This window comes from Protomyctophum parallelum, assembly GCF_964188405.1.
Source record: "Protomyctophum parallelum genome assembly, chromosome: 23".
In the NCBI taxonomy this organism is placed as follows: Eukaryota; Metazoa; Chordata; class Actinopteri; order Myctophiformes; family Myctophidae; genus Protomyctophum; species Protomyctophum parallelum.
This window is the reverse complement of record NC_139715.1, coordinates 25,993,628-26,005,178: the sequence shown is the minus strand read 5'-3', so window position 1 is coordinate 26,005,178 and position 11,551 is coordinate 25,993,628. Positions and strand designations below refer to the sequence as shown.

General features: G+C 44.6%; 1 protein-coding gene across 1 annotated transcript in view; it reads left to right on the top strand.

Moving 5' to 3' along the window:
- LOC310854229 (transmembrane protein 47-like) overlaps positions 1–9,497 on the top strand; it is a gene marked incomplete at both ends in the record, with an annotated part of 17,023 nt that extends 7,526 nt beyond the window's left edge. The window contains 2 exons of the mRNA XM_083758792.1: positions 6,134–6,274; positions 9,319–9,497. Of these exons, the coding sequence (XP_083614918.1) occupies positions 6,134–6,274; positions 9,319–9,497 (320 nt within the window). The remainder of the gene's footprint in view (positions 1–6,133; positions 6,275–9,318) is intronic.
- Positions 9,498–11,551: the final 2,054 nt, after the last annotated feature.

Below are 11,551 nucleotides of genomic sequence, written 5' to 3'. Positions count from 1 at the left end.
CGGGCGAAACATGAAAGGCGTGGAGCCGTGGAGTGTGGGGTCAATGTGTGTTTCTTCGCCTCCTGAAAATCTGTTGTTCCAACTCCATTGCATTTATATATGAACATTAACATGTAGGGATATGCCATACTGCCTATAGCATTTTCATTGTTTAAAAAAAAAAACGGCAAATTTGGGCGAATGCATTTGTGAAACAGCTTTCAGAGGGTGCTCAGGGTGATTGCAGTCTCATCCATGGCAACATTTTCACAGAAGAAATTACACTGTCCCTTTATAGTGGCATCAATCCGGTAAATGTCGGTTTTAAATGGGTCCTGTGTGCGCGTGCGCGAGTTGTGTGTGTGTGCGTGCTAGACAATGCAATTATACACATGCACCCCAGGGAAGTGAAGCAGAAGACTTAGCTTAAATAAAAGCCACATCCAGTATAGATCTATTTCACTAGTGTGATTCCTCATTGAACCAATATGTATGGCAGAGAATGTTAACACAATATATCTAGGGCGGATGGTTAATAATGGTGCATTCATATCTACAGTATAGCGCTTTTATCCAAAGCACTTCACTTATAGCGCCTTATACATTCAGTGAATGTATAAGGCACAATCTATGTAATATCATTCACTCGATTCACACTTGAACCCTGTACTGCACATCGGGGGGGGGGGGGGGGGGTGGGGGGGGGGGGGGGGGGGGGGGGGGGGGGGGGGGGGGGACATGTCAGCACTAACTGCAGGGGGAGTCCGGGATGGAACCTGGTAACTCGCTCTATACCGGTGTATATGCCGGTGTGCGATGGTGTGGGGTCTCCCAATGTGGGACACAGGGGCTGTATTTGCCTGTCTTAAGTACCAGGTCTTATTACTTAACTTATAAGACCTGGAGGCGTGGTCAATGCTCTTTGGCCACTCAGAATAGCCAAATGGCATTGATCACGCCTCCAGGTCTTAAGTTAAGTAATAAGACCTGGTACTTAAGACACGCAAAAATACAGCCGCAGGGGTTCAAAGGCAATTACATAAAACGGATGAAAATGAACGTAGGCCTAATGAAAATGTATACTAACAGGGATGTCCCGATCACGTTTGTTTGCTCCCGATCCGATTCTAGGTACAATATCCAAAATCACAGCCAATATTCAGTCTAATATCACGATATGGACATAACATTGATAACAGGGATCACATTTCTTTTTTGCTCCCGATCCGATCTTTTGAAAATGACGTGATCGGCCCTCGATTTGGACAACGCTATGTATACTATATCATAATTAATGTAACATTCTTTTTTTCAGAATGTCATAGGTAGCTATAGCACAAATAAGGACCAAAAGTTCAGTTCAGTTCATCAGTTCTTACAGTTCTGTAAGAGTCAAATCAATGTGAGTAGCGAGGGCCAAAAGGTTTATTCAATCACCATTTGTTAAATTGTGACCAGATTTGACTGAGAGCAAATTCCAGCTTTTCACCAGAGGAGAAAAACGTTTCTTTATTTATTTTTTTATTTTTTTGTCCCAAAATGAGTTAATAGCACAGGCAGACTCTTCACATACTAGAGCATGTCTGAAATAATGTCAGAGCTGAAATCGACATGTAAATATGAAATAAATGCTTAAACATGTAGCTAGGTGTAATGTTAGAGACCACAGAAGTGAACCTTTCAAGCCTGTTTTCTCAACTCGCTGTTTCTCTGCAAGACATTACTCTATAAGCCATTATCTCCAAAACTGGTGGGTCAAACAGAACAACCAATCATTTACATCATTGTGAAAATCCTGGGAGGCATACTTTGGTCCGACGGACCATTGGTTCGACGGAGCATTGGTCCGACTCGGGGGTTAGGTTTAGGTGTGCTGCCCCGTGCTCGCGGTTATGGTTATAGGGTGATGGTTTGGGGTAGGTAATCGATGGGACCAATGGATCGGACCTATATGCCCCGTCGGACAAAAGGCATGCACTCGAAAATCCAGGGATTTAGAGCAGCTCGCAGATAATGGCATAACTCTGGTTACAGAAAATAGCCTTACTTTGTCCCTCTTGATTTCTTGACAGGGTTTTGTGGCTGACCAGAGAGAGAGAGTGAGAGAGAGAGAGAGAAAGAGAAAGAGAGAGAGAGAGAGAGAGAGAGAGAGAGAGAGAGAAAATACACAAAAAGTAAAAAATAAATAAATATGGAGATAGGAGGTTTCTGCCCGACACCAACGATAGCCTGTACAACACCCATGGGGTCAGATTGAACACTGTTTCAGTGCTGCGAGTGCTATTATGTTACATGAACACACGCATGCATTACACGTGGCAAGGTGCTGACCGTATAATCAGTGGCGGTGTGTAAGCGTGTTGAGACACCGCTGTCAAGCCACAAACTGAACGTCGGGTCGGGGTCCATCGGAGGAATTGATTATGTGACAGGACGGGCGGAGGGTCCGGGGTCCTCAAAGAAATGCCACGTACCGTAAGTCTCAGGTGTGTGGCAGCAGTTTGACTTCAGTCACTGCCGATATAATGCAGTGTGGGCCGAGGACCTGAGCGATGGCTTTGTTATTAGTGGCATTAACACTTTACCAAACGACGCTGTCGGGAGGAAACCTAGTATGTCCTAAACCGCATGCACTTTCTATTCGTCAGAATCTCAAAGTGCTATACAGCAAATGAATATATCTTTATCTACAAATGCAAAGTCTCTGTGTGTACGTACGTCTGTAATCCACACCACACCATTCGACACACAGGGAGTGCAGTGCCCGGCGTCGAGTCGGTCGGTCCGGTATTGCCACAAAAGGCCTCTTCCTGCGGGCTCTGGACCTGATCACCCCTATATCAATATATTGTATTGCTTATCTTATATTCAATAAATATATATAATATTACATCCTTCTTGAGTTGTCTGACTGAACCGTGGCTGTTGCTGTTGCCGTGTGGCAAAATCGTCGGCCATTTGAAAAATAGCCGATCTACAAGATCATAAACCAATTTACAGGGTCTCGTTGTGAGCTTGTCAATGCAATTTCCGCAACTTTTGCACGGCATCGACAGAGTGTAAAACACCTCACATGTCTGAAAAAGCATAAAAAGGTGAGATGTGAGATGAACTGCTTTCCGCCGACAGCGACAAACTATGGCACAGCTGCTTTGTGTTTAAACAAACGATAGGGTTTCGGCAGAACCGAGGTAATTATAGTTTAGGTGTGGCCAGAGCAGAAAACGCTGGAGTAGGTGTTTTGTTTTGTTCCCGAATGCTTTACTTTGTATCTTGTTCTCCTTTGTTGTCTTTTGAAATGGGCTGATCAGAATAGACTTGCATCTTCGACCAGGTGTACTTTGATTCACGCGTCAAAGCCTATATATGCTTGACGTTTGTATACAGATTTTGGGGGAAGAAACAGCGTGTCACGGCATGATGCATATTTCTATTCACTCATTAGTTACCAATATATCGTTGCTGTTGGACAGAAACCTCTTCATCTTTTTTATGTTTTGTTTTCCATAAAGAAATTGGATCATTTCATACTGTGTTGAAATAAGCCGATCTAAAAGCTGCCAGTGTTGGATCGTGTTGTATTCTGAGCGTGTAGAGATCTGCTATTTTCACGTGTTTTTTGTGTTTGTTTTTGAGAGCCGCTAGACACTCCTATAGACAGCAATGTGTGTCCGTATATCTGTCCCTGTGTCTGTCCCTGTGTCTGTCCCTGTGTCTGTCCCTGTGTCTGTCCCTGTGTCTGAGTACCGTCTGTATATGTCTGAGTGCGGAAAAAGCCTTTGTTGGCGACACACACACACACACACACACCGCCCCACACACACACACACACACACACACACACACACACACACACACACACACACACACACACACACACACACACACACACACACACACACACACACACACACACACACACACACACACACACACACACACACACACACACACACACACACCAATGGACCCTGTGCCGATGATTGGGACGCTATTTTAAAGACACCTACAATAGAGAAGACCATGGACAATACAGAATGGACCATTGATATACATCTAGGCTCATTCCTATTATGTTAAGGCACGCTGGTGTGACACTCTGTAAGGAAACGGTTTAGACATACTATATGGTTTCCTACCGACAGCGTCGTTTGGTAAAGTGTCGATGGCCGAGAGCAGCTCCTGCCGATAAAGAGGCACATAAATTAAAAGCGTTAATGCCTATACTTTACTGCCTACTAACTAATAACAAAGCCATCGCTCAGGTCCTCGTTAATGCCTACTAACTAATAACAAAGCCATCGCTCAGGTCCTCGTTAATGCCTACTAACTAATAACAAAGCCATCGCTCAGGTCCTCGTTAATGCCTACTAACTAATAACAAAGCCATCGCTCAGGTCCTCGTTAATGCCTACTAACTAATAACAAAGCCATCGCTCAGGTCCTCGTTAATGCCTACTAACTAATAACAAAGCCATCGCTCAGGTCCTCGTTAATGCCTACTAACTAATAACAAAGCCATCGCTCAGGTCCTCGTCCACACGTCAAACTGCTGCCACACACCTGAGACGTATACGTGGCGTTTCTTTGACATGATCAATTCCTCCGATTGACCCCGGCCACTGATTATACGATCAGCACCTTGTCACGTGTATAAAGTTTGTTCATTTAACTTAGCACTTGTATGTTGTTTGTTGTCGCACAGAAACTCCTTTTATGTGTATTTTCGTTAACGCTTGATCGCACTACGCCGTCACACAAAAGCATCAAAAATAGTAGATCCTTTGCGACACATTTTGAGCTTGTACTGTAGATAAGTAACAGTTTAGGTCAGGACATATGAGGTTTCCACCCGACAGAGATCATTTACAATTTAGGCATTTAGCAGATGCTCTTAATCCAGAGTGATTTACAGTAAGCAAGAGCAACACAGGGTAATACATCAAAGAAGAACTAACATCCGTATAACAGTAGAATATCTGTACAATGAAACTGTGAGTATACCGTATACTCTAGAATGCTATTTGTCTGCTATGAGACAACATACGGTCACATAAAGTATATGCACATGTACAGTATACGCGCGCGTGTGTGCGTGTGTGTGTGTGTGTGTGTGTGTGCACGCCAAGAGACCAGTATTTCGGTGTGCGTAGAGCGGGTCACCACTGCGGGCTCCTCCCTATTTATAAGCATAGACAGCGTTTTGAGACCATGCCAGAAAAGCTCTTTAACTGGCCTTGTTTGTCAGCTCAGGTACACTAAGTGCCCCCTCTCCCTCTCTCTCTCTCTCTCTCTCTCTCCCCCTCTCTCCCTCTCTCCCTCTCTCTCTCTCTCTCTCTCTCCCTCTCTCTCTCTCTCTCTCTCTCTCCACTGTCTCTGCACTCTCTTCTCTTGCCAGTCAGCGTTGCCAGACTTGGCGAGATTAAATAAGCATCCGGGTCTACGGTAGATGAAAACAGGCTCCAAAAGAAGAGACTATAACACATGGAATTGGTACACGGGGGGAGTTCCCTGGCACCAAATGTTTTCAGATGGGGATGATGCACAGATGTTTACACAAGTAAGACGCGCAAACGCGGGAAGCGAACGCAGCTCGTGTGTCTGTGTGGTTGTTTGTGTGTGTGTGTGTGTGTGTGTGTGTGTGTGTTAGTGTTACAGCTGCGCCCTGTGTGTGTGTGTGTGTGTGTGTGCTACAGCTGCGCCCTCTGGTGGCGGGCGGGTGGTGTCACAGCGGGACAGACAGACAGACAGACAGACAGACAGACACACACAGACAGACATGATCTGCAGGGTCTCATAGTTAGTGCTCACTGTGTTCGCAATCACTGCGTTCGCAATAATATACATTTGCCTGGTCCATGACAAAGAAACAGTTTGAGAAATCCTGTCCTTGCTTACATGCTGCTCTGCTGGTGGGGACTCTTCCTCTTCCTCCTCCACCTCTCTCCTTCCTCCTCATGTGGGTCTTTCTTTTGTTCTCTCTATCCTTCCGTTTTCTTCTTCTTTCTTTCTTTCTTTCTTTCTTTCTTTCTTTCTCTGTTCAAACCTTTTCTCCCACTGTCGTGTCTCCCCCGGGGATACCACTGACCTCTCATTCGTCTCCGCCCTCCCTCCCTCCCTCTTCCTCCTCCTCCTCCCTCCTTCTGTTGTCCAGACTGGCGCGTTGCTACGCTGGCCCTGTTGCTAGGGGGTGGAGCTCTGGTGCTGATGTCATTTCTGGTGGCGCTAGTGGCCGTGTGCATTGGCACCCGGCGACGCTTCTACGCTCCTGTCGCCATCATGCTCTTCTCTGCAGGTATGCACGCACACACGCACGCATGCACGCGCACACACACACACCGCACACACACACACACACACACACACACACACACACACACACACACACACACACACACACACACACACACACACACACACACACAAAAAAAAGTACTCACATATTCTCCTTAAGTAAAAGCATCAATACCCTATAGTAGAATTGCTGTATTCCAAGTAAAAGTCTGGATTTCTAAATTTACTTGAGTAAAAGTACCAAAAGTACCAAAATTAGAAAAAAGTCCTCATTATGCAGAATGTTCCATTTCACAAGTTTTCAAAGATCTTTTGAACATAGCCGATCTACAAGCTCGCAATGCGTCGCTATGTGAGCTTGTAGATTGGCTATTTTCGAATAGCCTAAGAATGCATACAGCTGAAGTGGTAAATGCATGTTTTGTAATAATAATCCAAATCTACAAAGTAACTATCTAAAGTTCAATAATTGTAGTGGAGTAAAAGTAGGCCTACAATATTTGCCTCTGAGAAGAGAAGAGAAGAGAAGAGAAGAGAAGAGAAGAGAAGAGAAGAGAAGAGAAGAGAAGAGAAGAGAAGAGAAGAGAAGAGAAGAGAAGAGAAGAGAAGAGAAGAGAAGAGAAGAGAAGAGATCGAGCAATTGGAGGCGAAGGAAGGAAACTGAGGCTTTACGGAAAGTGGAGTCGGGAGAGACGATGGAGATGGGTCCCGTAGTACAAAACTCTAATGCTGGTCTTCAAAGCATCCACGGCTACCCCCATATCTTGCAGGTATGACACGACCCTACAAACCCTCTCGCTCGCTCAGATTAGCCAACGCAGGGAAGCTGGAAGTACATTCACTAAAACGCTCCACGGAGACCACACGTCCCAAACTCTTCTCCCTTCGTGCTCCAAAACTATGTAATGCACTTCCCATTGCACTCAGAACTGCAGACTCACTCCCAATCTTCCGCCATACTCTGAAAACCCACCTCTTCAGACTCTATCTTAGCCCGTAAACACTTACTGTAGCAATTGCCCTAGCCTCGACGACCTTACAGGCGTATACAAAGGCTCAACTTATGTAACTTAAATAGCATTTTATGTAGACATAGCACATAATTGCATGTAGAACTACTGTATATGCTACGCATACAGTAGTTTATTATATAGATATTCCACTGTTACGGTTCTTAGCATACGTATGATCCTTGATGACAATTCTTTATGTATTTGATGTATTATGCTTTATTCTTGTTTACTGTAAATCGCTCTATATTAAGAGCGTCTGCTAAATGTCTAAATTGTAAATTGTAAAAGGAAAGCGTTCTAAAACTAACAAAATAACTAAAACAAAAATTCTATTCAATTCATCGGGAAATTGACACGGATGCTTTCTCGGTTTTAATGGCTTAACAGAGGTGTTAGGTGAGCAGAGGAGGTAAATACTGGCCACAATAGTGGGCAGAGAGATAATGTGTTTTATTTATATTCATAAAAATAGAGGGATGGATGGCAGCAGAACAAAGGTTTGAACACATCAATGGATTTCTTCAAAGGAATTGCATCCTGACGGGCCATAAACAGGCCCTGGCGCCGTCATAAAAGGACGTGGGAAGAATATAAAAGGGATTGGAAAAGCATGATGTCCACAGGACGGACGCGCTAATATCAATCAATAGAGATGGTTCGAAAAACCGCCTAGGAGGGATCAGTCAGCTCGTTACGGACCGGGGCACGTCTGATTGATAAGCTCATTCAACTAAACGGACACGTGTGTGCGGTGTGTGTGCGTGTGTGTGTGTATGTGTGTGTGTGTGTGTGTGTGTGTGTGCGCGTGTGAGTGCGCGTGTGTGAGTATTTCAATTCCCACTACGTCTGAGAGGGAAATATTGCACTTTTTACTCCACAACAGTTACTTGACATCTTTAGTTACTAGGTAGTGACTTTGCTGATTTTAGATGAATACAAAACATGCTTTTAAGCCCTATTTCATACAAGCTCACAATGTGCTTGTACTGTGTATATAGGCTGTTTTCGAAAAGGTTTGAAACATTTTGAAAGGTTTTATTACTTTTTACATTGTATGGTATGCATAATATGCAAATTCCACTGGTTCATTTGTATTTATTTTATAGCCTCAGTTGCATGCAGAGCTGAATTATTACGTCACTCAGACATACGTCGTCCGTCTCAGCCAAAGTTTGACGTAATGATTGAAATAGACTGGATGTAGGCTACTGTATATTGATCACATGAACGCCACACACAAATAGCCTAATAAGTCTTAGCATTTGATGAGGAAACAGCTGGATGAAATCTAGCTTTTCTGACGTATACATAGAACAATGATTAATCCAAAAGACGGATTAACCCTCAGTAACCAATTAAAGGCAAATCTCTGGTCCGGTATGGATGAAATGTGTGTCCATATCCATTATTCCATTATTCCATTTGATTTCCAAATCCGACGGAGAGGGATAGTGGAGGGAATCAAGCACCCCAGTAAACAATAAAGCTCTGTGATCGGATTTAATTTACCTCTGTAAAGGTGAGTGCGCAATTCAGCAGTCTCAGGCTTTTACATATCCTTCTTTCTCATTATGCACGACAGTAACTTTAACTTCAGTTTAACGTTCAGCAAGGAGTGAAGGAAACGCGCGCCAAAATAAGCTGATCTACAAGTTGCTATGTGGTGCTTCCCGACCTGGCTGGCCTGGTACCGACCGTTTCGTTTATATATAAGTCTATTAACATTACTGTCAACAATAGGCAAACAAAATGCTGGTACCACTGGGATTTCCAGACAGTGTGAGGAGGGAGTTGGTTGAGAACGCAGAACTGTTGAAGGTCACTGCTTTCTCCGATCCGGGTATTGGTATATATTGGGCCTGGGTATAAACAAACTATACCGTATGTGCATGTGTGCATAAATGCTTGTGTGTGCATGTATAGTGGTGTAAAGAAAATGACAGGTACTCAAGTACTGTACTTAAGTAATTTGTACTTTTTCAATTTCCAATACTTGATGCTAACGTGTGCGTGCCCTGTCGTCCTGTCCCAGTTGTCCTGCAGGCGGGCTGCCTGGTGCTCTACCCCATCAAGTTCATCGAGACCGTCAGCCTCCGGATCTACCACGAGTTCAACTGGGGCTACGGCCTGGCCTGGGGCGGGACCATCTTCTCCTTCGGCGGGGGAGTCCTCTACTGCCTCAACCCCAAGAACTACGAGGATTACTACTAGCTTTAAGCCGATGTGCATACGGTTGGGTCGGTGGGTTGGGGGGAGGGTGGGAGACGATGAGGCTTGTGCGGGTGATTAGGGTTGGGATCCGGAAACCCGGAGGAATCCAACGTTGCGGAACCAGGAATCCGTTCCGTCGCATTTGGAACAGTTTCTGGAACCCTGTTTTTAATCACACTGGCATGCGGGATCGGATCATTTAGAGGGGATAGTTAAAAAGATTCGGGGCTCAGACCCAAGAACTATAATGATACTAGTTTTGTTCCGCCACCCCCCAACCCCCTGTCCCGTACCAGTGGGGAGTTGTAAAGACCAGGGTGTTGGTTGGTGTCGAGGTTCTGGTTCGATACCAAGCCCTTCGAACACTTCTGCTAAAACCCAGTGGCTCTATAACTGGCGACACAGACGCTCGTAAAGCCAAGACGGAGAGAGGCTGGGCGGTGGTAATGGTGTGACGCATTCATTGCCATCGACTATGACAAACTACGGCTAAACTACCGCAAGTTCGAATACGTTACTCAGTGAGTTCACTGAGTAACGTATTCGAACTTGCGCGCACGCACGCATGCACGCACGCACGCACGCACGCATGCACACGCACACACACACACACACACACACACACACACACTTACTATTCATGGTTGCATGAAATCTTGGTGGCAAACAATGTGACAAAGTGATTCATTGGAATCAAATAGTAGGTGACTAGGGCAAAACAAACAACGTAAACGAGGATGCTATGAATAAAACATTTCCATAATCAATCCCCAGCCCTAACAATAGACTATTATTATTATTATTATTATTATTATCACAGCATGGCGTTAGACACACAGGCGCTGCCAGATATATGGGTTGGCTATTCTTCTCACACTCAGTTTCAAATTGTGACATCCACTCCCCTAACAGTTGCCGAGGGAATAATGAAAGCAGAGAACCTGGCTTTATTATAGGAAGGAAACACGATACATGGACGCTCGGGCACCTTCCCTTTGGACAGATATGTTCCTCTTGGGACGTGCAAGAACAACAACAAAAAAAGTACACTCTCTCTCTCTCTCTCTTTCTTCATGGCAGTCTATTATCGACCACCGTGTCTGTTACTGTGGCAACCCCCGTGCGTCAGGTCTCATGCGGATGTCGTGACTGATTAGTCCTGCTCGGAGGTCTGTGTGTGTGTGTGTGTGTGTGTGTGTGTGTGTGTGTGTGTGTGTGTGTTTAAAAGCCGACCGTTCGATTACCTTGAAGGCTCTCTGCTGCTCGTGGTCTAATCGTATTGGGCAGCGTAAAGGTCTCCCGGCAAGAATACTGAGCATCCTGACAAAGAAACAACGGTGACCAAGTTATTTTAGCTGAGAGAGGGTGGAAAACCTCATCAAGTCAAAAACGGTTACTTTTCACCGTTCAAATTCAAATGCCCTGTATCCACTTTGACCTGAGATCAGATTCTACAAATGTCTTCTACATCCTGACAGTTTTCTGAAAAAAGCCATGTTTCCATGTCAGTCGTTCTTCGATTTTTCAAAAATAGCAGACCTACAAGCTCGTAGCGCGCCACTCGGTGGCGCGCTATGAGCTTGTAGATCTGCTATTTTTCAATAGCTAAAGCATAACATAGTGCTAACACCAAAATGGGTTAAGAAAGTGTGTTTTTGTGTGACGACGTAGTGTGATCACACTAAGTGGGGCATACATTTACGGGGAAAAAAGTTTAAAAGGTGAAGAGAAGAGGTTTCTGCGCTGACACAGCAACGATGTATTGCTGATGTCGTGTGGAAAACATTGTGTCAGGAAATGACCCTCTCTCCCAATGGATCCAATTATTTAGTCACACAAGATATTGTTAATACATTTCCTTGGTTCAATATTTATAAAACCCCACACTCATTAAACTGCTCGGTTACTTTCAGGTTACCTTTCTTTGGGTCTAAAATAACCGCTCTACAAGCTCACAACATGTCGCAAAGGTGACATGTTGTGAGCTTGTAGATCGGTCATTTTTGCTTCTTTTGACATTCATTCATGGAAAATAAAACAAGCACGAAAGGTTG